This window comes from Anomalospiza imberbis, chromosome 10 (genome assembly GCF_031753505.1).
Source record: "Anomalospiza imberbis isolate Cuckoo-Finch-1a 21T00152 chromosome 10, ASM3175350v1, whole genome shotgun sequence".
Classification (NCBI taxonomy): Eukaryota; Metazoa; Chordata; class Aves; order Passeriformes; family Viduidae; genus Anomalospiza; species Anomalospiza imberbis.
The window spans coordinates 9,839,585-9,866,775 of NC_089690.1; the positions used below are offsets into that span (position 1 = coordinate 9,839,585).

At 45.1% G+C, this 27,191-nt stretch overlaps 2 protein-coding genes and 1 long non-coding RNA gene across 9 annotated transcripts; 1 reads left to right on the top strand and 2 right to left on the bottom strand.

Annotated features, from left to right (window-relative positions):
* Nucleotides 1–201: 201 nt before the first annotated feature.
* On the bottom strand, nucleotides 202–3,856 carry RPL35A (ribosomal protein L35a). Its single transcript, XM_068200603.1, has 5 exons — nucleotides 3,814–3,856; nucleotides 3,443–3,485; nucleotides 2,056–2,208; nucleotides 1,064–1,208; nucleotides 202–260 (listed from the first exon to the last, which is right to left on the bottom strand). The coding sequence occupies exons 2-5, from the start codon at nucleotides 3,451–3,453 to the stop codon at nucleotides 237–239; spliced, it is 333 nt and encodes a 110-aa protein (XP_068056704.1). The 5' UTR covers nucleotides 3,454–3,485; nucleotides 3,814–3,856; the 3' UTR covers nucleotides 202–236.
* Nucleotides 3,857–4,080: 224 nt separating this feature from the next.
* IQCG (IQ motif containing G) lies at nucleotides 4,081–25,420 on the top strand. Of its 7 annotated transcripts, none has more exons than XM_068200595.1 (11): nucleotides 4,089–4,118; nucleotides 6,241–6,279; nucleotides 8,062–8,205; nucleotides 11,651–11,877; nucleotides 12,950–13,078; nucleotides 14,996–15,077; nucleotides 21,060–21,221; nucleotides 21,832–21,906; nucleotides 23,389–23,520; nucleotides 24,691–24,792; nucleotides 25,260–25,420. In XM_068200595.1, exons 3-11 carry the CDS (start codon nucleotides 8,080–8,082, stop codon nucleotides 25,386–25,388), a joined length of 1,164 nt encoding a protein of 387 aa, XP_068056696.1. In that variant the 5' UTR covers nucleotides 4,089–4,118; nucleotides 6,241–6,279; nucleotides 8,062–8,079; the 3' UTR covers nucleotides 25,389–25,420. The 7 variants fall into 7 exon arrangements, with proteins under 7 accessions (XP_068056693.1, XP_068056696.1, XP_068056697.1 ...); XM_068200596.1 differs by lacking the exon at nucleotides 4,089–4,118 and adding an exon at nucleotides 4,210–4,225; XM_068200597.1 differs by lacking the exon at nucleotides 4,089–4,118 and adding an exon at nucleotides 4,242–4,475.
* LOC137479901 (uncharacterized) lies at nucleotides 13,696–15,317 on the bottom strand. The gene is made up of 2 exons (XR_011002583.1): nucleotides 14,904–15,317; nucleotides 13,696–14,325 (listed from the first exon to the last, which is right to left on the bottom strand). It is a non-coding gene; the product is annotated as an uncharacterized lncRNA (long non-coding RNA).
* Nucleotides 25,421–27,191: the final 1,771 nt, after the last annotated feature.

Here is a 27,191-nt window from a genome sequence, read left to right on the forward strand (position 1 = left end):
TACCTACCTCAAACCTCCCTTTAAACTACCCAGTATTTTGGGGGGATTTTCAGAGATCAGGGATTCTACCAGAACTACTGATGTGAGAGAGGCTTTGCACCTGCCAGGATTTAGTGTCTCCGTCTGTGATGTCAACTCTGATACCTGAGAAAGAGGTCTCTCAAAATTTGTGGAGGCAATAAAACCAGAAATATACAAAAGTTAAACAGATTCTCCATTTTATTTTGAATAAAAATTTAGATCCTAGATGGATACAGCATCTGTAAAACACAAAACCAGACAGAATCATGTTAGAAATGTTGTATTCAAACATGAGTTTTGCAGTTACAATCTAGACCATTAATCTCTTCAACTGCTATTAAAGCAATCCCCAGTTTATACAGAAGAGGTGTGAGAATGACTTGAAGGAGCACTTCACTAGTGACACAGACACCATGGCAGCCAGACCACCTGTGCACCAACAGGAAGAGTTCCCATGGCTCTGGATTTCAGGAATTATCTGTGCTGCTCCTACTGTGCTTTTTCTAAGGCACAGGAGAAAGACAAAAAGGACTGCACCCCTCTTGTATTCCTTTTGACAACATCATTACGAAAATATTACATCACAACTCTGGGTGAGAGACCTGAAGGGACAGACCCACTGAAGCCCTGTGGCTAAAACACCAACAGTGGGAACAGGTGGGAGTGGCCATGACAGGACAGCACTGCTCTCAGTTAAAACATTTGGGAGGTAAGAGAAAAATCTAACAGGTAGAGGAGTAGAAGGGTGCAAAAATATACAGAACAGATTGGTGGAAAAGAAATCAAGGCAACGTTAGAAAGGAGCTGAGTCCTGGAACTTGAAGAGCCTTTCTAAACAACCTGAGCAAGCACACAAACCCCCTCAGCACAGGAAGCCAGCAAATAGCCTCTCTAGGCTCCAAAACAACGTCACTGAGCCATGATGAACACCCAGCAGCAACAGAACAAAACCAGAGTACAAATGTTCCCTCATACTATAAGGAATTAAAAGGCACCCAAAAACTGCCAGTATGTATCCTGTTGCTAAACCAAATCCACTCACCACCCGGATTCTGTGTCCAATGGCCTTGGCAGGAAGGTTGGAGCGGAACTTGGCGCGGACCATGCCACTGTTCCCATGGGCGCGGGTCACCTTCCCCCAGATCACGCGTGTCCTGTTGGGCTTGCCTCCGGGGGTTACCGTGTTGCTGGGGAAAAGGAGCCCAAGAACAGCTCAGCAGGGCAGTCACAGCTCTGCTGTCACCAGCAGTGACAATGTGGTCTCTCTAAAGCACCTCAATAATTTAGCTCCATAGACATCTTCAACTAGAGCAATGTCCACTTTTATTTACTTGTGGAATTTTCCCAGCCTGGGATTTTCACTGTACCTTTCAGAGGTGTAATTACAGCTTGTAATTTATCAGAAATCCACTGGACAACTATTAACAGCTTACAAAGCTCAAAAATTTGGAAAACACTTGTGCTAATATGACGAAACTGAAAAATCAATAATATGAAATTGCCAACATCTCATTTCTCCAGATACACTGAAGGCAGGAGAAAAATAGGCCATTGAGATAGACAGCAGAAACCGCCTTAAATTAAGAGCCATGTGCCATGTTGGAAATGATGGTGGTCAACTTACCAGTTTGATCAATTTTATTCAAGATAATTCTGAACACTAACAACAACACTCAAGAAAAAAAAAAAGGAAATGGAATAAGCAGCTGTTCCCAAGGTGTCTACCAATGGCAGCAGAGCAGAAGTGACAGACGGTGCTCAAACATGGGCACATGAAAGTCAGAATACAAATTCATCCAGGCTTCACAAAATCACTTTACTGTTTAAGTAACTCAACAGTTCAAAGTATTTAACACAAATTCACCCGCTTCAATTTACTCCATCAACCCACCTTCAGTTTTTGTCAATCTTAGGCAAAACTTGTTTCTCATCCCACTCGCTCTCTAACATATCATGTAATAGCATGATCTCCTAGCATTTACAAAACCAATACAGGCATTGGCTAATTCAGCACAAGAATAAAACATTACTTACTTTTTAGCTTTGTACACATAGGCACACCTCTTGCCCAGGTAGAAGTCTGTCTCCTGACGGGCATAAACACCCTCAATTTTCAGAAGGGCCGTGTGCTCCCGCTGGTTTCGGAGGCCACGTTTGTAGCCAGCAAAAATGGCCTTGCACCACAGCCTAAAGACATGGAAAACACCTGCAAATTATAACTCACTCCAAAGTAACAAAAATAAAAACAAATCACAGGCTCTTTCAGCAGGAACTAATTCCACACCAGTAGAAATCAGCAGAGGAAGTAGCTGATTTTTACAAATCACTGCAAATACTTACAATCAATGAACAGAGGAAAGCTGAGTATGTGGAACATGAAGTATTTATGAGAACATTACATTTTTTGCTTGTCATAAACTCCAGGCACTACAATATTGGCTTCATACTAAGTTTCAAATGCTCTAGGATTAGCAGATATTGTTTCTAAATGTCTACTAACACTGATAAGTAAACATTGCTTTTTTTCTCTACACACCACAGGAAGTCTCCTGCATTACAGTAACTGCTACGGAAGGTAGGAGCTGCCCCTGTTTTGTAGCCTCCAAGGAGTTAACAGCCTGACATCCACTGGACACAGACATTACACTGCCTGCTTTGCCATGTAAAGTCATGGCAGGACTTGTCCCACACACCCAACAGACAGCACACCCGGCCCAAGGGCATCCAGCACCTGCTCTGGGACACAGCAGGATCCAACTGAGATATCAGTTCTACCTGCCACGCGTGTAACAGGACATCAACTCCACACATAAATATTAACACATAAAGCTGGGATTCACACAACCATGGAATGGTTTGGGGTGGAAGGGACACTTCAGACCATCCAGTTTTGACTCCCCTGCCATGGGCAGGGATACCACACACTAGATCAGGCTCCTCAAGAGCCCCATCCAGCTCGGAACACTTCCAGGGATGGAGCAGCCACAGCTTCTCCAGGCAACTCCAAAGTATTCACATTTAATCCCTTCACTTACAAATTCAATCCCTACATCCTTTAAGAAAATTCTATAGCACAATAGAAAATTTACCCATGGGAAAAACACGCTGCTCCCTTTACTCAAGGAAACAGTCAATGTCAAAGCTCCACTGAACACTGGAGATTAACAAACACTGTGCTAACAAACCCGTAAATTTCACACTGATACTTACTGACAGGCCAGGGAGAGCGTGGCAACTCCGTAACAACAACTAGAACCAGCTCAAGAGACTTCAGAATAGGGACACACAACTGTGGGCGTTCAACAGGGCCCAGCAGGACACAAGACCACTGCTCAATGCCTACTGCTTCAACAAAGGCTCTCGGGAACGGTTCAACAGCGCTACAGCACCGAGCCGAGAGCCACCTCGGGCCCTCACTCACCTCCCGGTCATGGTGTCCTCCCGCAGACCCGATCCCAGCAGCCCTGGAAACGACACACAGCCATGAGCCTCGGGCCGGCATCTCCACCCGGCCCGGCGAGCGGGACGCCGAACACCCAGGGGCTGCCCGGGAGGCACCCAGAGCTCCGGAAGCCTCCTCTCGCCACCACAGCAGCCGCCTCAGCTCCGCTCCGGCCGAGGGCCCCAACCCGGGACTGGAACCATCCGCCGCGCATCGGCGCCATCCCGCCTTGTTCCCGCCCCAAACCTCGCCATGTGCCGCGCCCCGGGAGCCCCGCGCCCGCCGCCGGCCCCACAGCGGGGGCAGCGCCCCCGGCCCCGCTCCCGGCCCGCGGCCCCGCTCCGCCTTACCCCCGGCGCCCCAAGATGGCGGCAAAAGAGACCCGCGCCGCGCTGCCTGCCGGGAAATGCGCCGCCAGGACCCGAGCGGGCGGCCGAGCGCTGCCGGCGTGAGCAGCACTGGGTTGAGGAGGGTACCGCCTGTCCCCTGTCCCCTGTCCCCTGTCCCGTGTCCTGTGCCCGCGTTCCCCGGCGGCGATCCCCGCAAGAGCGATCCCGGGAGGGCCGGCCCCAGCCGCACTGCGCAGGCACCCGGCGGGCAGCCCCGCGAGGCCCCCGAGCGTGGTGGTTGCCATGGAGACGAGCGGCGCATCCCGGTGAGGGCGGGGGCGGCCGGGAGCGGGAGCGGGAGCGGGAGCGGGACCGGGACCGGGAGCGGGACCGGGAGTGGGACCGGGAGCGGGGGAAATTAAGGCAGATCCCGGTGAGAGGTTGAGGGGAGCCCGGGCCGGTCTGGGCAGGACGAATGAAAACGGGCCGCGGCGGTGGAACGAGCCGAGGAGCCCGAAGAGAGGCAGCGCGGGAGGACAGAGCAGCCCTTGGTGTTCGGGGCGGCCTCCCGGCCCTGCCCGTCGTCCGATGTTCTCACCCTGAGTCAATGAATCATCTCGACACTTAGTTTACTTCTGATATCGCCTTGGAGGCAGAAAACATATGTCGACACTGAAATCCCTGTAACCAAGTCTCTCATTCCTTTATTTTTCTAAATAAGATCTGGAAGCATGTACTTACCCATTTGCTCACGTCAGGGTTATTCACTCCCGATTTCTGTCACTTCCCTCACACTGCCAGAAATTCAGGTGCATTTTCAGAGCACTTGAAGTGATTTGGGGGAAGGAAGGTGAAGGGAAACTTTGAGGAATCTTGATGGTCCCTTTCCCTTTTCCCTTTCCCTTTCCCTTTCCCTTTCCCTTTCCCTTTCCCTTTCCTTTCCCTTCTCTTTCCTTCTCTTCCCATCCCTTTTTTTCCCTTCCCCTTCCTCTCTCCATTTCCTCTCCTTTCCTTGCCCTCCCCCCCCCCCCGCTTTTTTTTTTTTTTTCCAAAATGAGCACCTTGCTGTCCTAAGATTTCCAGCAGGAGGCAGAGCTGTGTTAGGTAAGGCCACAGCTATTTTGCTTCCCAAGAGACCTTTCTTTGGTAAAAATGAAGTTACTTGTGATTTCTGGCTCCACTGCTGCTCCTGGGGATATTCAGAACCTCTCTTTGCCAGTCATTTGCCAAACAGATCTAAAGGAGATGTGACATTCTCAGCTATGCATTTTATCACTGGAATTCACTGGAGTCTCTTCTCTTAACTACAAGGAATGCTGCACAAAATGCTGCTCTTGAATCCATTTCCCTTTATCAGGCAGCAGGGTGGGAGAAATGTACATCCAGGACTCTCACACAGCAGAGGGAGTTGCAATCCCCAAAGGAACAGGAGGCCAGACCTTTTATACAGTTGCTTTAAAAATTATTACTTGATATGTTTTTCTTTCCTTTTATATCAGCAGGGAAAGAATGTCATCCAAAACTCATGGGGGAAGTTGAATCCTTCACACACTTAAAAAAAGAATTATCATCAATAGAGTTTAATGAGGGAGTTCAGCAAACACAGCAATGCAGGGTGATGCCAGTGGATGGCCGGAGGGGCACTGTGTTGGCAGTAAAATCCAGAACGAGCAGCTCATATCTGTAGTGTTTGCTAATGCCCCAGGCAGTGGTTTCCTGCTCAAGTCCATCTTAACATAAGCCCAGACCCTACTGGCTTGGCACATGGAACTGCTGAGCAAGGATATGGTTGTAAGAGAAGATACACAGGAGGAGCAAAGCAGCAGAGGGGCTTCAGAGAAACATTCCAGCTGCCAGCTTTCTTGAAACATATTCATATCCTGAGTTAATTCTCTCCTGCTCAGAAGATGTTGACAGAAAAGAGGAAAAGCTGTTGCATCCTCCTTTTTTTCCAAATAAGTCCCTTTTTCCTATGAGAGCTGCACGTGTTATTTCTTCTTCCAAAAATACTGCTGTAATAATCTGTCACAGCTATGTCCCAACACATCTTTTTTCATCATATTTTTAGCATACTAGTCATATTTTATGACTCCACATGTAATAGATTATTCTTAGGTTGTTTAGACTCAAAATATGGATCATGGATTTCTGAAAAAGATAAAAATGAGTAAAACATTGAAAAATATTTTATTAGTGCCTGTTGACTGGAGATACTGCCTGACTTTCTTGATGTAAAAATACTGCATCTCCACTTCTATAACTGATCCCTAGGTTGACAAGAAAAGTGATGGGTTTAGTGTATTATACAGATAATTTGCCTTTTTTTTTTTTTGTTAATGCATTTATCAGATTCCTGTCTCAAGCTGTTAATTTTTTTTATAATTAAGATAAAAGCGAGAAAAAAATCTCGGAAGCAAAGGGATGAAATCACTTCCTTCTTCGTCCTAGGTGACCATCAAAAGCCCTGCTCAGAGGAATTAGGTATAAGTGGTTACAAACAATACAAGTACAGTGAACATACTGATAATATTCAGAATCACTACTTTGCTGTTATCTTTTCCTGCCATGATTTAAACAAGCTTCTTGAAATAATTCAGGGTGCCTCTACCATTACCTTGGCTGAAAGGCTGTTCTGTGTTTTCATCCATTCAGGAGTTAGAAACCTTATCATAATTGCCTGGCTTAGGGGAATTTACTCTCCTTTGACCCAGAGCAGTATTATACTTTAACCTAAATAGCTCTGTCTCTCCCTGGTACCTGCCCTTCCTATGGATTTACTGGGAGCAATCCCTGTGCACACTTTCTAATCTCATCCCCAGGGAGAGCCGTGTCCTCTTCCAGCACATTTCAACATGTGTTGCATTAAACAACTTCCTGCAACAGACAGGGACATCAGGAAATGAATGTGTGGAATCTGAGTTACTTTTGTTTGTTTTACCTATTCTGTACCAACAGACATCAAATAAACCTGCACTGAAAAGTGGCTCTTTTCTGCCAAGTGAAATTAACTTCATGGTCCAACTGTAAATTACATATTCAACAAAAACAACAAAAAAGGAGGAGGGCAAATGATAACAGCTTCAGAGGTTATAGCAAGTATGAATATTTTTAAACACTTGCTTATGAAATATCACTGATTTCCAGTGATGCAGAGCACAGCTGCATCCAAACCTCTTTAATTTTCATAGAATATGGCCATATCTTATGCTAACAGGGACTGCCTGATGTGTTTCCTAGGCATACTTACAGGTTGGGCTGTAATATTTTGCAGGCTTAGGATATGTTTATGCAAGGGTTTTACAGATGGCACAAATCCAGTTGTAGGTAGAGCAGCCAAATTAAGATTTTGTTAGTGGTTGTTGATACTTCCATTGCAATGACACTCAGGATCTCAACCACCTCAGACTGCAGTTGTGCTACATGTTGTACAAGAAATACCTGGTTTGTATGTACAGGCTTTGGAGGGATTGTCCAATGGCATATCAAAACATTACAATTCTCAGAGAATTTTCCCAATGTTGTGCAGGTGTTTTCTTAGGTATTTCTGGATTAAAAGTGAATTTTCACTTTTCCTTAGATATGCTTTCACAATATTCCATCTGTAGGCAAGGCAAAGGGGTGCCTAAGTGTACGTCAGAGCAGTTTCATGTTTGAATTGCAAGTTAAAATAAAATAATACAGAAAGTTAAAGATTGTTTACTCAGTCCAGATACTGGTTCTTATTTAACTTTCAGCATCTTAAGATGGTAACAGTTCCTGCTGAGAGGGGACTGGGATCATAAAAGTGTGAAGGCTACACAGTAATATTGAGGAATGATTAGAGCATGAAGGTTCATCCTCTGAGACTTTACAGGACATGGATTTTTTTTTTTTCTTTTAAAAAGGCACTTTTCTTCTGTCATTCCCCAAAGACCACGATGAACCACTGCTCCCCCCTGAAGTGAATAATGAGGCACCTCACCCAGTTTGTGCCCTCCATACCCATTCCCTTCTCAACCTGTCTACCCAGATCTGCTGTAGGAGGGACCAGGACCTCTTTGTTTTGTGAAAGCTAAACATTCCCACTGTTCCTGAATGCAGCCATTAGCAGAGCACAGCTTCTCTTATAAACAGTGTATGGAAGGTTATAAACAAAGCCAGGGAAGTATATGTAAGGCTGCAAATGAGGCTTTTTTGTGTCTACCTTTCATTTAAACTACTGTAACTAACATTACTAACACCACAGCATTTTTCTGATTGGTATCTTTTATCTTTGTTCCTCCTAGCAAGAACACAGAGACTAAACAAATGGAAAAAATCACTCATCTGGAAGCTCTGATGTTTAGTGCTGTGCTGGAGAACTGTGTGGATCAACTTGCAATTCTTGGATATATCATGCAGGTTCCACATGAGGACAAGACAGACATCAACCATGTATGTGCCACTGCTTAAAAAGATGTATATAATATCTTTTTTTTTTTTTCCTGTGTCTTGGTTTTATATATTTAACCAGCATTTTTAACAAATTAACTCAAATATAATTTCTGTTATTCTGTGACTCCTGGGTGAAGAAACACAATAAAAGTGACCTAATTTTAATATTTATATTGCAGCATCACTGAGAAGCCTTGGTTATGAATCTCTGCAAAGGACTCTACTGATCCAAGATGAGGTTCCTAAGATAATGATTTTAAAATCTCAGTGGTTAGACAATAAAGAAGGAATTGGGGAAAAGGAAGCAAAACATATGTGGATTCTTCTGTAGATACAGAGCTATTTTAAAAGTAGAAATGTATAGGTTATTTCAAAGTACTCAAAACCAGGTTAATTCTATTCCTCTCTAAGTCCATGCCAAAGATCCTTTTGCTCCCACAATGTATGAAGATGCACTTCAAAATATATTAGTAACTACCCTTTCTCAGTGATCATTAATTATTAGTTGATTTCTAATAGGCATCATAGCTAAGATGGTTGGGCAGAGATATGGAGAACAGAGAACTCCTAATGCTCAGGCAGGGGTTTGTTGCTGTGGAGGAAGGTGTTGTGAGATTTCTGGTAACTATTAGACATAGGAATCAGGATGGGACAGTCCTGAGGGGTAAATGGCACTAAGTACTGAGGTCTGTGACACAGCAGGCTCTTTCCAGTTCTAGCAGGTTTGGAACCTTTTAAAGATGAACTCAAGAAAAAAGTTCACAATCAGGATGGAAATAAAAACTGGGATCTGAGTTTTGACATCTAATGATGTTCACTCTGTCTAATGTACCACTTAAGAATGCCAGAGGAAGTTAAATCATATTTTTCTACGTGCTTCCTTTCAATATTATCTTTTCAAAAAACCCATGGCAAAGCCGCAGCAGCAGCTGGAGTGAATTTCAGGGCGGGAACGATGCTGAGGCTGTGCCATAGAGGGCACTGCTCCCCTGAAAGACTCTTGGGAGCCGGCCTCAACTGCTCCCAGAGGGTGCTTCTCCCTCTCCTATGTGCCAGCAGCAAAACACGGAGAAAGAGCATATCTCTGGGACAGCAGGGGTTGTCCTCTTCAGACACACAGACTCAGGTTGATAGATCTACTGAAGGTACACGTAAATTACAGAGAAAACACCTTCTCTTTTCTCTTCAATCACAGATGCTCATTTTCACCAAGTCACTTCTTAGAAAATAACTTTCTCACAGATTATAAACCCTACTTGTGTTCCTAAAGATTTCAAAACAATTTGAGCAGGAAACAATTTAGAAACAAGAAAGTGGCTTAGGGAAGCTACTTGCTAACTTTGGTGCTCTGTAATTTGCTGCTCCTCCCTGTTTCTCAGTTTACATTTGGCTGTTTTCATTGTATTTGTACAAGATCTGTATTTGCAAAGTACCTTGGAGTCTATCAGGCAGACAATGGCATCTTCAAAGACTGACATCTAAATTTCAGTTGATGACATTTTTGAGAGGATTAATCACAGTGTTGGCCAGCACCTCACTGATTTTCCAGATTGGATGCTCTTGCACATTACTTCACACAGTGCATGCCCCAGAGGGAGGCAGCCTTTCTATTTGCTGAATTTTGGGCAACAGACAAGCACTTAGGAGAATGCACAGAATGTAACACATGCAGTTTACAAACATCTTGCTTTTACATCGTTATTTGTTGATTATTAGTGTGTAAGTCCCTACTGTTTACAGACAGCCCAGTTATTGCCTGTCTTGAACTTTCGCAGACATTAAAAATCTATCAGAACATTCATAAAATCTACATGATCTTAAAGCAGTTTGTTTGCCAAAATTAGTTCTTTCTGAAGTACAGTAGTCACCAACCAGCTATTTAAGCCCTTTTTTTACTAATTAACAATGCAATTTTCATTGGACTGTGTATACTTTGTATGTGATTCATTTAATATAAATTTAACAGTCCAAAAATTAGGCATGTAGTCACTTAGCCTCCTTCTCCAGTCACTGATGAGTCAGGCACTGCCAGAGGCTGATCCATCCCAACCCAGAGTTGTCCAAAACACTCAGAATGAAGCAGTCCCTTGCAGTGCCCTCACAGACTGCAGCAGCACCTCAGACCTCTGTCAGAGCCTTGCTTGACTTGTAACAAGCCTTGCATGACTTGCCTGACAAGTAACTTTTTGGAAGTACTCCTGGCATCCACAGCTGCTGCCCTGACCACTTGTTTTCTTTGGTCTGCTGGCATAAATGTATGTGTGATTGTGGAAGGATCTGGACTGAGAACTGGTGCTGCTAAAAATAATTTTTTTTTTTTTCCTTTTTGCTGGAAAATGTTTCATCACAGTGAGTTCTCTGTCTGCTTCCCCAAGCAGCCAGGGTAGGGAGCAGGCAGCTGTGGACAGCGATGGGGCTGGCAGAGACTGTGTTAGCTTCAGTCAGCAGTGCTGTTATGAAGTGTTCAGCCACAGAAATGCTGGTGGGCAAGCAAGAAAATGTTCTTTTTTAATGTCCCAGTGTATACACATGCATTTTATCCATAACACATAAACCAGAGAATTTTGTAGAAGCAAGAGCTTAGCTATTTTATAGTGTGCTTTTGCATTTTTGAGGGCTTTTCCTTTTTTAATGAAATTGTACTCAATCACAAGATACCTTTCCATGAAGGAGAAAGCTGCCAATATTTTGAATTTATCCTTTGAATTCATGTTATATTTCCTCTGCTGTTACTCTCTCAAATAAACTGCTAAGCAGATAGCAGACAGAAAGTCTATTGCAATTATTTCCACACAGCTCTAGCTATAACAATAATATTGTAGGGAAAGGTGGTGCTGACAGGCAGTGGGAAATGTCTAGGAGGGAGAGAAGAAGGAGGAAAAACAGACTAACAGTCTTCCAGTTTGTAAAAACTGCTGCAAAAAAGGAGGGAATGACTTGTTCTCTGTGCCTAGAGACCAGGACAACAAGCCAGGGGTTCAAATACTGTTGAGGAGAAAAAACTTTCTTATGGCAAAGAAAGTTGTGAGATGCTGGCATTGACAGGAGAGTGTGCAGTCTCCACTGCTAGAGGCCATTAAGAACATGTCAGATTAAGAACAGTCTGAACCATCAACTCTCGGAGTGGATGAATTCACCTTTTTAGGCCTTTTCTAGTCCTGTCATTTTAGGACTTCTAAGCCTATAAACTTCAATGAGCTACACTGTGTGCTCAAAACTAACCAACATAAATGTTTCTGATCTTCCATTCTTTGCAAAATGCAACATGCACTATCAGCTGCTCTCAGTATAGCTTCATTCTAGTTTATTACTAATTTTCCTTCCTATTACATAATGTTGCAGAGGATTTAGTTCTGCTGTGCAATGTGCAAGCAGGTCTCTCTTATTCCCTTTTCCCTCTTCCCTTATTCTCTTATTTCCCTTATCCCCTTTCATTTCCATCCAGCAAATGAAAGAAATGATCCAGGAAGAGCTGGGTATTAACTTCCCAGAACTTATGTCAGCAAAGCAAGAGAGTGGGGAAACAGTTACCTCCACGGCCCTGAAAAACACCAAACACGAGCAGCAGCAGGGGAAAACTGAAGATCAAAAAAGCACCCACCACTCTTCCAAAACCCCCAAGAAACTCACCACCCGGGCTCTAGAGAAGCTGAAAAAAATCTACGCTGACAGGTGAGTGAAGCACCTGTGAGGGATGCTAAGAGCTGTAAAGTTCTCAGTCTATCTCTTGAAAGCAAAAATACAAATTCCTCGCTCTCCCACTGCCAGGGTACATCAGTATCTGTCTGGAAGGAGTTCCTTTAGGGATAGGAGTGGTATCCTTCATAGGCCATTTAGTTCCAGCCTTTGCTTGCCTCTGCATGCTACCTAATGACCAGTAGTTTATTTTGAATGGAGCTGTAAAACATCATCCCGTTGATAATGGTTGCCTGGGTAGAAATCATGCCAGGCACTAATCAGTGCTCATGTTCTGGTACCTGGAGTCAGGTTCCTTTAGCTGATCCCACATGCAAAGGGAGATCTGAGCCTTGTTTTTGAACTCAGTCATTCTGCAGGGCACATAGAGCTTCTGTGGCAGTTATAGCCATTATAGAAAAGGTAATGTATAAAAAGACCAAATATTTTCTTTCCTTTTTAAAACAAACTTTATTCCTGCAGCTAAACCAGTGCCCCGATTTGCAGAAATACCAGCAGCCTTTGGTTTGAAAGAGATTATGGAGCTGAATGCTCAGTAGGCATTTTTCTGCATCCTGGCTTCTGTCATTTAATGTCATTTCAACAATGGGTTTAAAGAAGATTCTAATTCCAAATAAGGAAAATGCAGCTAAAATGTAAATGCCACATACATCATGACATTCAATAAACTGGACAAGCTGATGTATTGCATGGCCAGGTCTCATTTTCCAAGATCCACCTGTCATCACTATTGCAGGCCAGCAGCCTTCTTAATGGCAACAAAGTCTGGCAAAGCATGGATATGTTTGTGCCTCTTTGCAATTTCCCAGAGTACCATGCAGGGCAGCATTTTAAATTATAAACTTCAACCAGCTCCTGACACTGTGTTCTACAGATGTGCAATAAACAGATACCGTGGGAGAAACATTCCTGGGTTCGATAGGACATAAGACCAGAAAAGGGATTTTTATTTCCCTACATTTTACCGTAAACAGTAATGGATAAAATTGCCAAACATTGTACTACCAGCACCTGTAAAGTATTGTTGTGTTCCTTTTCTTCCTGGCAGGCAGTACGCAAGTGATGTAATTACGGTCACTATTAAAAAGATGGAGGAATTGGGAACATTTAGTAGCCTAACAGATGCTAATGAGAGAGAGAAGGCAAAAAAGGGCAAGTCTTATGACATCCTCATCAGGTCAGTGTTGTGTTCAGTTCTTCCCTGTTTAAATGCTGAAAGCCATTCCCACTCAGTACATGCTGAAAAGGAAATAAAACCCAATAAAACCAAAATACAGAAGGGATACTTTTTAAAACTTGAATTATTCTATTTGCTTTGCAAACTGCAAGTTTTCCCCTTTGGAAGGAAACAGTGGATGGGTCTGATACTGATCTGAGCCAGGAATTGCCTAGGAGCTAGGAATTTGACCATGGTGGACACCAGTGGCTGAATTAGTGCAAATGCCTAATTTCAATTAAAACATAATGTGATGTAGGAGCTCCTTGATCTTTAACTTCTGTTCCCAGTGAAAGCCAGAGCAGCAGAGACTCTGTTCAAATCAGGGCCAGCAACATATGGCTTTTAGGTTGTCTGATACCCAGGAGAATCTGCTCTGACCAATATGCTAATAGGCTCCCTTTTCCCAGCAGCAGTGAGGGGTTAGCACAGATGGTGACAGAGGTGTCTTATTTAAGGCTAATCCATCAGCCACTGTGTTGTGATTCTCTTCTATCCCAAATCTTCCAGGGTACACATTTGTTATAATCTCAGCTCAAACTGGTGATTTCTTAGCTCAAACTTTTGAGCTCTAGAGGTTTGGGGTTTTTTTTAGCATGCAAACCTCTGGTTCAATCCCGAAACTATCAGAGAGAATTGCAGTCATCAGACAAATATTTGACCACTTTAAAGCTACCTCAGTGTAGCAGCTCAGGCCCATCATTGAGGGTGCACAGCAAAACTGCTCTCAGTCATGATTTATCAGGAGTCCAACCTACTGGAACTGCTCTTGTGGTGACTCAGGGATCTGCCTCCAGGTCAAATCCCCAGCTTCAGTGCAATGTGTGACTTCAAGCATGAAACCCAACTCTTCCACTTCCACTTCCACTGCTTAAAACCAAGGGATTTATTGTTTATCCATGGAAGGGACAGAAAGCAAGAATGAGATTAGCAATTGGCTGTGGAGTAACTGTCCAATACTGAAAGGTAGAAAAGCGCAGACAAATTATAATCAGAAAGGACATAATCCTTTTTATCCCCTTCTGTCAATTTTATCTAGCCATGTTGTACTATACATTGTTTTCATGGAATGAACTTGATCTGTCTTTCAAGATATTAAAGACTTGCCTCATTTTGTGTAAATACACTGTTCTGAAAGCCATCTGCAGTGAGATGATGGGAGACTCCTTATCAGAAGCTTTTGTTCATCAGTCACCCAGATAAGGACTCTGAAAATGAAATGCATGTGTGATTGTAAGGTTGGAAGAGGATGCAAAGTTTCAGGGACCAACTGTAGAATTTAGTGGTTTTAAAACTAATCATAAGCATAAAATCTTAGAGAAGCACTCTGAGTGAAATAAGATAATAATACCTAGAATATTTACTGCATCTGTTTTGTTTCAGACAGATGAACACTTCTCTTGCTTTTGGTCTTCACTCAGATCCCTTCATTGATCTCAGAACCTGGGGCAGTGTTCTTTGGAAGATTTTAGGTCTGATATGAAAGAAACAACATTCTCATACACATAATAACACAATTTGGCACTCCCTGCTGCTCAGGCTTGCTTCTGCATAGAATCACGGGCATTTTTGTAGAAACTGCCTCAATGACAGGCATCTTCTGTCTCTGCTATAGTAATTGAATCATCCTCAAATCCATTCCAAGCCTTCAACAAGAGCATCCCCTGGATTTTTTTGGCTTATCCTCCCTTTTGTTCCCATCTGCCTTGCTCAGTCTGTGCACCTCTTTTTTCAGGATTTACTGACCAAGTCAGTAGTTTCAGTGAGAAGTCTCTGTTTATCTTACCACAAAGTGTCGGGAGACAGGAAGTTCCCCTTCTAGGTAAACAGCTCTTGTCTTTTTTGATATATTCAAGTGATTGTATTTTCCCACCTCAGGGAGGAAAAAGGAAAGAAGGAGATAAAGGCACTCCAGCAACAGCTGCAAGATGTCAAGAAACAAACTGGTCAAGACCTTCAGGTGAGAGCACTTAGCACTGGGCATCTTGCCAGGGGGAAGCCTGTTAGGAAGCCGGCCTCTGCTGCCCAGCACTCAGAGAGACCATGGCCATACACAATGAGCCACCACTTAGGAGTACAGAAGCAGAATAATTACAATAAAGATTTGTATTTGGAATAAGCCCACTAATGACTTCAAGAGCACTGTCTGATGGTTTTCAAATGGGAGCTCAAAATACTCATAATCATGAGACCATGGTCAAATTAGAATATCCCAAAAACTGTGCTGGGAGTGACAAAGCACAGATACCTGCAATCAGTAAGAAAGAGGTTATCTGTAGATAACAGTATCTAAGGTTCTGTCCTACTCAGTCATGACGATCATTTGGCACAGAAGGAAGTGTGTCAAAGGGAGTGAGAAAGACAGACACCTATCATAGGGGCAGGCCATTTTTCTACCTACATTTTCATCTGGGCAAAGTGTCATTCTATTAATCTATTTTTCTAGGCTTCCAGACATCAGAAAATCCCAAACATGCCTACACAAGGGCAGATCAATGTTATTGCACATATGCTGTCAACTTAATCTTTCTGGAAAGCTTCAGCCCTTCTGTCTGCATCATGCAAAGGGTGTGTGCATGCTCAGTAAATATGGGGCATTCTGGAAATATGAGACTTGCTACACAAGTGCAGATCAATTGAATGGCTGATCGCTGGTCACTTTGATGCTCACCAGACAGCTCAGACTGGGTGCTCATTCAACATGGAAATGTAGCCTGGCCCTGCTGAGGCAGGAGATGTGTGACAGCAAACAAGCAGAAGGGAAGCTGGGGCAGAGCTGTACAGGGCCTGGGGGAAGGAACAAGAATCTGACACTCAGTTCAGTAGTGAGCAAGAGGACAGCAAGGGCATCTGAGGAAAGAATTGGTGTCACTGAGTTTTGTCTTTGGACAAAAGTGTGGAGAGTAATTAAGCCAGGATATAATTGACTACAGAGAGGAATTTTAAGCCCCAGACATGCTGGTGAAGTTTGGTTTATAAAACACAAAGGTTTTGTGTTGGCAGCCTGAATGCATACACAGTGGAAAGTTTAATTGTAAACATAGGGGGGACCTATTTGTTTCTCACACTGCCCCTTTTCAGTTGGACTCTGATGGCTCCTGGGAAGTTCCTGCTCTCCCACTCCCCAGGCTGGTGAGAGGTAGTTCTCCATCTGTGTAGCGCTCTTCAAACCTCACCATGTCTGTCTGTGCACACAATATACGTGCCCAGTCCTGGTTTAATGCCTTCCCAGGGGCTGCAATCATCCTGTCTTGCACCAGCAGCAATGTCCAGGCACTCCACAGTCAGGGGGCCACTTCTCTGTGTCCTGCCCCGCACCTCTCCTACCTCCTGCAGTCATAAAAATATGTGTAACTCCTGTGCTGAGAGGGGGCTCTTCTTTTTGTCCTTTCAGTGCTAATTCAGTTCTTGGGTTTTGCCTCATCAAGTGGGATTTGCACTCATCTGGGATTTTTTTTTTAATATTTCAAGCTTAAAAGTCCTTTTCTGAGCTTCCTTATGGTTTCAGCTTTGATAAATCAAAGACAAGACTACTTTAAAGTGCTGCTTTCCTCCTGTGCCAAAAATAATGGTGTCACTGTGTCTCCCAAAGGAGAATAATTTCTATTTGCTTCATATGGGATTTTCCCATTGGCAGTTTTACAGACACTTGCATGATTTGTCACCTTGCCAACTAATTAAAAATAAAAATACAGCTTCGCTGACTTTGGAGTACTTTGAACAACAATAATAATGCACAGACCTGTAGACAAAGGCCTACATGGCTGAGAAAACAAAAGTGAGCAAATCTAATCCCGGAACCAGAAAAACACGGCCTTTGTCTCACTCATGTTGCTGTGAATTTGTATTTTGAGCCTTTCTACCTTTTAATAAGATGCTAATTAATAGTGTATTAGCCTGCTCAGCTCATTTTTCTTTCTAATGGAACGCAAATCTAATGCTAAATGTTCTTCTTTATTTTGTTTTCTCTTGGAAAGCACTGATGTCTCTAAAGGAGCTGAAATGGCGCATCTGGTTTTGCTCTTACCTCTCTGTGCAGGAGCAGCACTGGTAGCTCAGGTTTGGCTGCAGGGGGTCTGTTTGCTGCTGCAGTGTTCATTTCCTAGTTTCTATAAAAATACTCACTTTCTCTGGTTTCCTGGACAAGTAACAGCAGCCTGTGCAGGTTTTCAAACATATTAATATCATATAGGATTATGCAGGTTAAGATAAATATTTAGGAATGTAAAATTCACCATTCCTGCATTGCTCTTCACCTGAAGACTTTTTATGTCCTGTAGGTTTTGTGGTGTACTCATGTCATACATGTGTGCAGGCAGTGGTGTCACTTTATAACAAGCAGTAATGTTACAGCTACCAAACAGACAGAAAACCAAGCCACTGCACCACAGTGAAAACAGATCTGTAACTTTAATTCTTTGTCAGTTCTCATAACACACCCAGATCCACTGTATCAGTGCATCACTCAGTCATGCTTTTAGTAGTAAGATTAAAACCCATCATGTTTCTTTCCTTTTCCTTTCCCAGGAGGACAAATGCATCATTAGAGTGTTCTGTGGAATGTTTTAAACACATATACACACCCACTGGTGCATGTTTCTACTGGAGATATGCACAGGATGATTACAGCAGAAGACCTAAGTTTGACAGAGCCCCAGGGAGCACTGCAAGACCTGGAGCTGGTGCACTAGATCCGAAGCTGGCTCCAGAGGGGCAGGATTTTCCACAGGAGTGCTGCTGCCAACAAGTCTGCTCCCTCTGCCAGCAAACTGCCCCTCCTGGGGCTCTCCCACAGCTGCTGGCATTGGTGCTGAGCTGGCCAAGGGCTGCAGAAGCATTCTGTCCACACCAGGTGACAGCCAGCCCTGCTGTCTCTTGGGCACAGACATTCCCTGGGGTGTTCTGGAGCTGGGACAGTCATGCAGGCAAAGCCCTACTGAAGTGCCTGCAGGGCTGCCTGTTGTGGTTTCAGGGGAGTGAGCCCAGGCTGCAGCAGGTGTGTGGATCCAAGCACATCTCCAGGCCCTGCAAGCTGAGATGCCACAGCTGTCAGGAAGAGCCTTGAGCTCTGAGCACTCGGTGTGGGAGCAAGGCAGAGCAGGGCCCTCTGTCAGCACAGAGCACAGCATTCCTTCCCCTGCCAAATGGGCAGCACTGGACTGCTGGAGAATTCCTCAGACTGTTTACTCCTGTGGACTATTTTTGTAACCAGCTCTATTTTATGACTGTAAACACTAATTGCTGTGGAAGAGCTGGGAGATCTTGGTGGCTTACAAGAGAGATAAATCAAAGTAAATGAAAACACAGGACTGTGGATAAGGTCTCCAGCTAAGTGCAGCTGCTTTTGTAGCCATATAGCATCTGTGGGGAAGACTCCAGTGGCACCAGGTGACAACAGACAAGCCCCTGAGCTGATGTCTGTGAGCCGAGAGATCAGAGAAAATCAGCTTGTTTACCTGCTTGTGAAGCAGACTGGCTCCTTACAGCTATTTTCTGGGTTTTGATCTTGGTCTCTGCCAGTTTTCTGATAGTTTTGGACATGAGGGATGATTTGGTTTGGCAGATTCAATGCTGAAGTCATCCCAAATAAGCAGCCCAGTGATTTACTGCATCAGCTATAAAAGCATTCCGTGTCCTGGTGTGGACCTTTGCTATGATAAACCAGAATGAATAAATATTAATTCATTTTCCCAGTTATTGTCCCTGAAGTTCGGGGAACAGCACATTCTGCAGCTGGTACCCACAGCTTGTAGGCATTTACTGCTGCATTTACTACCTTCAGCTAAATCCCAAATGTGCCCCAACTCTGCAGGTCCTGCAGCAGGAGCTGCCCTCATGCTTGCAGCTGCCATTCCTTGGCCAGGCAGATGCTGCTGTAAACCACCAGTGGGTTTTCCATTTCACATCCTTTCTGCTTTGGATTGTGTAACCAAGCCCCTAGACTCCCCACCTCTAACCAGGATGTTTTACAACACTGCAGAACAAATCCAAACCACGGACATGCCATTCACGAGAGAAAACAACAGGGCAGAGGGGCCCCTATCCTGGCTGAGGCCTGGGGCACAAGAATCATAAGCACTTCTTTCTTTAATAAAATGTGAATAAAACCTGGTGAGAAGTTCATGCTCTGCCCCAGCTCTCTGAGTACTTTGTAACCTAGGCTGAACCCTTATTTTCTGGCCAGTTTGCAGATCTTGAGCAGATAACAGTAACACACTGACATCAGCAGTGTTTGACTTCCTTGAGCCTCAGCACCACAAAAAGTTGTGGGTTTGCTGTTTTATAATTAGCATCTCCTCAGTCTCTCTGCTGGTTCTTCAGTTTAAACACAATTCCACTATGACCCAGGAAGACAATCTCAAAATAGAGTGGGACACTCACATCCCCTGTCTATTGACCAGGAACACAACTCCTCCCAATGGCCACCAAAATTCCGTGCCAGGAAAAATAAAGGCCATGACCAGAAAACTTAATAAGGCACAAACAGCTCATATCTGTAGCTGTTTGCAGTCATATGATGATATGGCCATAAAAATAGTATCTGGTGTTTGAAACATTCAAAAACATGTGAACACCTTTGAACCTACAAAACAGCATCAGCCAAGACTCCAGTTATCCTGAGCCTCATAAATGTACTCTGCTCTTCCTATGCATGACAAGGGGTGCAGAAGGAAGGACTTTCCTTTTAACTGTTCCAAACTTCTTATAAGGAGACCTTTTCCAAATGAGTCATGCTGCAAGGGCTTTCAAACACAGCACTATTGAGCTGGCTTCTTCCCGTGGCACTTTTCCATGTTTACACAGCTAAGAAATGTGAGGTGCTTCAGAGACAAGATATGTGGGCTTCAAAAAATGTCAGCACTTTGGTATTTAATTCATCTTCAGCTGTGGAGGTTTGGCTGATGAATATCAAACCCACCACAGCATGGCAAGGAAGCAAAGAGAAAGGCTCTAATGGAGCAGTTGGGTGCATTCACATTGATCTTGCATAATTACACAGGAAGCTTTGATGACCTTTCTAACTCGATAAGAAAGTCTCAATTTTGCAGCCATTTGTCCCAAGTTCCAACCCCAGGGTAATGAACCTTTATCTGTTATTCAAATAAATTAATTAAAAAGAGTAAACAAAACAGCAATCCCAAATCAAGCAAATGCACTTTGGTTCCTGAGCATGCTCCAAAAGCTGGACAAACCACTCAGGATTCTGGCCTATGGAAGAACTCTAGGGAACAGAAAACTGAGCTTTCTGCCCCAGGAAAGCTCAGCTCCATTGCAGAGCAAGGCATGGGGAGAGGCTGGGACCTTATAGCCACCTCTTCCTTGACTCTGCTTCCTTGCCCTGTTTGTATGTTTTCATAATGAAGTGGGCACCATCTACCTGGTAAGATTTCAAGAAAGAACTGCTTGGAAATATGAGCAAGTCAGCATTAGATTTGCACTTGTTCCTAAGGCTGTGTTTATACAGTTGCTGCATAACTAGGAAAAAAAATCCAAGGAATTGAGTATACTTTAGGATAACACACTTTGGCTTTTGTGGGGCTGAGACATTATCCTTCTTTTACAGATGCTCACTCACTGAGAGTCTAATGCAAGGTGTTAGTAAAAGTAAAGTCTAACTTCAGGTGGTTAAATTCTTTTCACTTTTTTTTGTATTTATCCTAAGCGCGACTGAGTCCATTTCTTGACCACAGAGCAGGCCTGCCTTCTTGTCCCACTCTGTTCCTCAGTCTGCCCTCTCCAGAGGCAATGATTCCTTGCTGATGGTTTTATTGCTGTCTGTATGGGTTACACTTAGAAACGCTCCTTGAAATGGAGCAACATTCAGGGAAAGTGAAGCCTATAGCTTTGTCTCTTCTGACCTTATCAGGGAATGGAAAAATAAGAAAAGGTGAGCTGATCTCAGTTTCCAGGCTTGCTTTTGTGCTGCTTTTGTCTCCACTAGAACCGAGATAAGGTTATTGATTGCCTCAAAGATAAGCTTCAAGACACGATGGCCAAAGTGAACATAGAGAGCTACTACATGAAGAAAAACACAGATCTCCAGGTCCAACTAACCCAGAAAAAGTGCAGCAGTGCAGAGAATGCCCTGGAGAAGGAAATCCAGGTAAACTCTTCTCCATGGCCCATGCTGGAAGGCATCTGCATCTAGTAAGGGAACCTCCCTCATTCCCCAGATGTCCTCTCTGTTCTCCATTACAGTCACCAGCACAGCTGTTTGAACTGGATCAGGAAACTCACTGGGGTTAGACACCTTTATCTCTTCTATTGTTTCTCTGTATGATGCTGCAAATAGCAACAACAAGGATGGCATGGCTTTAGGAGACACGGAATGCTTAAAGCAATGCCATGGTCAGAAAACCAGACCCAGAAGTATATCCAAAGGGCTGCTTACAAAGGTATTAGCAACCTGACCTCCCAGCAGTGTCCCCAGCAGATTACACAGATAGAGCTGCCTGTGTGGCCATAAAGTGAACTGGACTAGAAAACTGTTCTGGCTTTGCAAGCATCTTTTTTTTGACTGATGAAGGTCTGATCTAATTGTCCCTTTTTCTTGGATGGCCCAGGAGCAAGGACTGCCTCAGCTGATTTTATCACTGGAAAAAATGTCTGTGGACTACACGGAGCTCCAGCACTTTTACTCAGCTTTCAGCAGCAGTGCATACACACATACACACTAACATTTCTCACATGTGTTCTGTCTGCTCTGATCACAGAATTTGAAGAGCAAAATTGATGAGGAGATTCAACTCCACACAGAGACTGAAAATTTCCTCACGCAACAATATCAGGTATGTGTGACTGTCAGCTAATGCTTAAAGTAGCAACCTATAAACACCATATCATCGATTAGTGCCCAAAGGAAAACAGTTATTGCTCCATCCAATGTACCAGGTTCATGACTGCTGCAGTTTGAATGATTACTTGTCCTCAAATCTTAATTAACCCAGCTCTCCAAGGCTTGGGATTTGCTACATACAGATATATTTCCTTAAAATTAGGGTTCATGTAATGAATGACATTGTTTATTCAGGTGTTATGGATTTTTCCTCTCTCAGATAGTTGTATTTGGCTAATTGGAATTTTATTTAGACCCTACTTGGCAGTCACTGGGGCTCCCAGCACCCCAGTGAAGAGCTCAAAGTAAGGGCTGCGCAGAGGGGAAGGACACTGAGGAGGGAATGACACAAACTGCCAGTCCAGTTGGCCAAAAGGCCAGTCCAGCCTTATCTGAGGAAGAATTGGGGTTGGATCATTGCTAACCCACAACTATTGTACACATTTTCAGCAGCATGAATGTCCTTGTGGTGTTGATTCAGAGGTTCAGAGCATTCCTATCATTAACAGTGAATAACTTTACAGTGAGTAATGCTGCAAAGCCTCTCATAAATGGTATGATGGGAAGAAAACCTGGACTGCTGCAGGATACCTGAGGTCACTGCCAGTACAGAATTTAATGGGAGTTAATAGGTTTTTAAAAATGTAATTTGAGTGCAAACCAGTGCTGTATCTTGCGAGCAGTTGAACAGTGTGCTCTGCACTCCAGAGCTTTGGTCTGATCAATGCTCCCAGCGAGGGGACTGCCCGAGTTCATGCTGAGCCTGGCTGACCTCCAGCAGCCAGCCCAGCAGCAGCCCCTCAGTGCTCAGACAGCAGCTGCTGGCTTTGCAGGGGCCCGCAGACAGGAGGATGACCATGCCCTCCATCCCCCTTGTGTGTCCAGCTGTGATGCTGTAGTGAGATTGATGCTTTTCCTCAGATTATATTTCCATGGAAGCAATCACGGTGGTTGCTATAGAGAAGTTATTGGTGAATAGGAGGAAGTCATCTGGGTGACTGTTTCAGAAACACCTGCCCTATTCATGAACACAAAGCCAAGTTCACAACCTGAAATAGTGTGAAGTGCTGTCCCCTGGGACCTTATTCCTGTTGTGCTGAGCTTAATGCAGAAAGTGGGTAGGGAGTCAGGCAGAGGATAAAAGCTCTCCCACTGACAAAGTGTGCTTTTTAACCACCCCTCCTTCTGTATATACACAAAGAATGGCTTCTGGCTGTCACCTGCTTCATCAGAACTGACTGCACAAAATTACTTCCCTTCAGTAATTTCTGAGTAGTCTTAGGGGTTTGATGCTTTCAAGATGAGAAGGAAACACTGACCATGCACAATTTGCATGACTCTCAGCACCATCCTGAAAGCAGGCCATGTAATAGTAGCAAACCTCTCACCTGTGCCCTCTTTGCACCATGCTGAGCACCACTCTCTCCCCATGCAGGAGGTGAAAGGGAAGCTGGAATACTGGATAGAGAAGTATAAAAAAGACACTGCTGCAAAAGATGAAGAACTGGATGATCTAAGAGCATTAAAGGCAGAGAACTTGGAAACAATGCAGAGATTTGCCAAGGAGGTAAGACATCAGCATCTCAATGTTCAGACATGCAAAACTGCATCGGGCTTTTTCCTGCCCTCATTTGGATGAGGAACCAGGACCACAGAAAAAAAAAAATCAGTAATTTTGAGGCACAGGCTGTGATTATAGCACTTGGCTTGGGAAGACAACGGCTGAGATGTCATCTTCTATTTGCCACCTGTGACATCAAGGAGAGATGAGGATAGCTATTTTCAAATACCAGCAAGTAATGAGAGAGCTACTGACAGCCTTTGTGAGGGGCAGAGGTACTGTCCCATCCCATCAGTATGTCTCACCTTACTTTGCTGCCTGAGTCTGAACAAATCTGCTCCTTCTAGGAAGATCAGGATAAGACAGGCTGAGACTGGAAGCTCATCCCTTCCTGCAGATACACATTCCCAGCTGCACAAAGCTCTGTTATCAGGGAAATGATTCTGGGTAGAACCATTCCTGCCCCATTGGGTTCTTGGTTAACTGCTGAGCTCTGATCACAGCAGAACAGCAGCACAGAACAGAGAAAAGCATCTAGAAAAATGTGTGCTTTAAAACCAGAAGGAATTTACTTGTAAACATTCCTTACCATCTGTGGGTTGGAAATGATGGGATGGAGCTGGATGTTTCCCTGCTTGTGGGCTCATTTTTCACTCTGTCATCTCAGTGTCCCAAGTGTGTTTGTACATCATCTGCTGCTTGGCCTGGGGGACCAAGTGTCCTCCCCAGCACCAGCTGCTGCCTGGGAAGCCATCAGCCAGCCATTTTACAGCACAGGATCAGGGGGTTAATTACATCCAGGCCGTGAGAGGTTTCACTTTGGCAGCAGCTCCAAGTGCCTGAGGACTGACGGTGGTAATGAGCAACATTTGCCATCTGGATTTAGGAAAGATCAAATAATGGAGGTGGGGAGGAAAGCCCCCACACACATTGTCCCTAGGCTTCCCTGGTACAGAGGGACACCACAACCCATGGGCCTGAGCAGTCCTGGCAGGGCTGTGGGAAGTGTGTAGCAAGGATGAGACCCGTAGGCAGCAGAGGGAAAGAATCGTTGCACCAGGGTCCAGGTGAGCCCTGCCCTGACAAATGGCTGGGCACGGTGAGCCCTGAAGGCTGGCCTTGCAGCTTAGGGGATGTGTTTGTCGTGGCTTTTGCCATCCCTGTGCTTTCTTGCAGTGCCTGACGTTCCAGGCAACCATCATCATTGACCGGACAGACAAGGAGGCCAAGAGAAAACAAATAGAGCAGGAAGCCCTGGAGCTGAAGAGTGCTGTGAAGGTAAAGGCAGTGCTGCTCCAGCAGCAGCAGGGAGTCAATAATCTGTGCCACAGGCTTTGTCCAGGCAGAAAACAGCCCAAGAAAGCTGGCTTGTGTGTGGTGGCACAAGCAAAGGACAAAGCCTATTCCTTTTGCTGGGGCACACTCAGAGCCAGTGGCTGGCTGCAGGTTTGAGACGGGAAATGAAAGGAGAGCAGCCAGTCTCCTGCAAATATCACTGCACAGGTGATACAGGGAGGGTCACGGGGCAGTGCCCCTGCTTATCCCTTGCCAGCAGCAACAGGTGCCCTCAGCCCAGCTGTGGATGCCTTTGGCACAACCAGCACAGGCCCGAAGGCTGCTGCATGGGCTGGGGGTTCCCTTCTGTGGCTGGGGAGCACGGGAAAGACTCTCCAGGCATTGAGCTGTACCAGGTACCCCAGCAAGTGATTTATCCTCAGGCCTCTCTCTCTCTCTCTCACTTTCAGGTGCAGGCTTGGTGGAAAGGTACGATGGTCCGCAGATTCCTCGGCCCCTACCAGAAGCTTGAGAAATACTTGAAGGAACAGTTAGGAGAGAAGGAAACAGGCAAGAAAAAATCTGGAGCAAAGAGATAAGTAAAGAAAGTGGCCACAGATGTGCTCCAGGACTGCTGCTGGGCAGGGTACTGTGGTATGTCTGACAAGACAAAATAAACCATGTAACCGAGCTTGGGCAATTCTGAAGAAGGCAGTTCCTGCAGACACAGTTATAGTGAAGCTGCATTGAAGATCTTAAACATGTACTTATACAGCCTTTTTTCCCAGCAGAAAGGGGATTTGCATCAAAGCAGTGAGAAACACTATATCCCCTGTGAAGTGCTTTATGGAGACAAAACAGTGGGAGGTAATCCTGTTACCAGCCCAGTAGCTCACCAGCATGGGATGCTCTGCACCCAACCTCCTCTGCCCCCAGAGCACTGGCCGTGGCTCTGGGTCAGGCAGAGAGGCCAAGGCAGCCCCAGCTGGGCTCCCTCTGTGCTCTCCATGCCTCCAGCACTGGCATCAGGTCAGCAGGGAGAACACGTGCAAGTTTGCAGTGTAAACACAAGTGCAGTCAGAGCATGCAGGTTTCCATTCCCACAGTCCTGCACAGTGTCAGTGCACAGACAGAATAGCTCCATATACTTTCTGACCAAGGGGAGGAGCAAAGGGAGAAGGCAGCCAGCCATGCTGCCTACAGGAGCAGGTCTGTCACAGCCGTCCCCACCGCTCCGGCCAGCGGCAGTGCGCAGTGCGAGAGGGCTGAAGGCAGGGAGCAGAGCTGCATTTTAACCCAAAGAGAATCCCTGCTCCTGACACCACTGTCAGTCCACATGCAGGTCTGTGCACAAAGCCCTGTGGCTGAGCTGCCTGGTTTCTGACTCCCACGTGGGAGATGATATCAAACCGTAGAGTCTGCCCTGCTCTTTGTGACCAGACTGTGCTGGCCACATCCAAACCTCGTGTCCAGCCTGAACTGGGCCAAAGGCTCTGAAGTTCATGTGAGATGGCTGAAACCATGAGCAGAGAGCCTGTGGCTCAGAACTCTGAACAGAAGGTGCTGGTGCCTTATCAGGCAGACTTGGTTGTCAGGGGAGTGCTGAAGTTGCAGATGCTCCAGACAAACTGCATCAGAAGTGCCGGTGTTCCTGCTGGAGCACGGACACTTGCTTGAAACCTGAACAAGTTCCCATTCCAGCATTGGTACTGAACAAATGCCCTTGCTTCCCATGCTCCCCATGCAGTACCAGTTTGGTGCTGGCAGGAACAGATCCAGGACTGTGCTTACACCCCACTGCCCGAAGTGTCTCAGTGCAAACCCGGGACTGAAGCTCCTAATTTTAACTCTTTCTTTTCATGTACTGCTGACTCAGTGCATTTCACCACAGACCTGTTTTCCGTATGTGATGGGGGTGTGAACAGGTGACCTGCTTGGGTGGAAGGAATAAAGTTGATCGTAAAACTCTCCAGAGGCTTTGAGCTAAGGAAAAGCAGGATGACATGGAGGGCAGCAGATCTCTGCTGTTTATGTCAAACTCCAGGCATGCTTTATTAATGCAGCCAAACAACTGAAATCTGATGCTGGGCTGCACTTGCTTCTCAGCAGAAAATGAAGTAGCTCTGGAAAAAAAAACCAAGAGGTAACAGTGGAAGAGGGTTTTCCCATGAAGTTGGGGTGCTGAACCTCAGGTTCCCACATGAAGCTGCTGCAGGGCAGTGACAGGGTCACAGGTGTGCAACCTGACTGAACCCTGCGACCTGCCACACACTCTGGCCTGGGGACTGTGGCCACAGCGGCACCCATCCAGCTCCTCCCAGCCTCCTTGGCTGCACCAGCTCAACTCAGCGCGCTGCTCTCTGTATGAGCCTCCCCTCACTCCAAGGAAACCGCAGCAGAGT

Bases quoted from the DNA above. Each gene is read 5' to 3' on its own strand.
- RPL35A (XM_068200603.1), bottom strand. The intron at 1,209-2,055 runs GTAAGTAATGTT...CCTTTTCCCCAG, and splicing joins TATGTGTACAAAGCTAAAAA to CAACACGGTAACCCCCGGAG. The intron at 261-1,063 runs GTGAGTGGATTT...TGTGTTTTACAG, and splicing joins TTGGACACAGAATCCGGGTG to ATGCTGTATCCATCTAGGAT.
- IQCG (XM_068200592.1), top strand. From the start codon at position 4,096: ATGGAGACGAGCGGCGCATCCCG. The intron at 4,119-8,057 runs GTGAGGGCGGGG...TGTTCCTCCTAG, and splicing joins GAGACGAGCGGCGCATCCCG to CAAGAACACAGAGACTAAAC. The intron at 24,793-25,259 runs GTAAAGGCAGTG...TCTCACTTTCAG, and splicing joins AGCTGAAGAGTGCTGTGAAG to GTGCAGGCTTGGTGGAAAGG.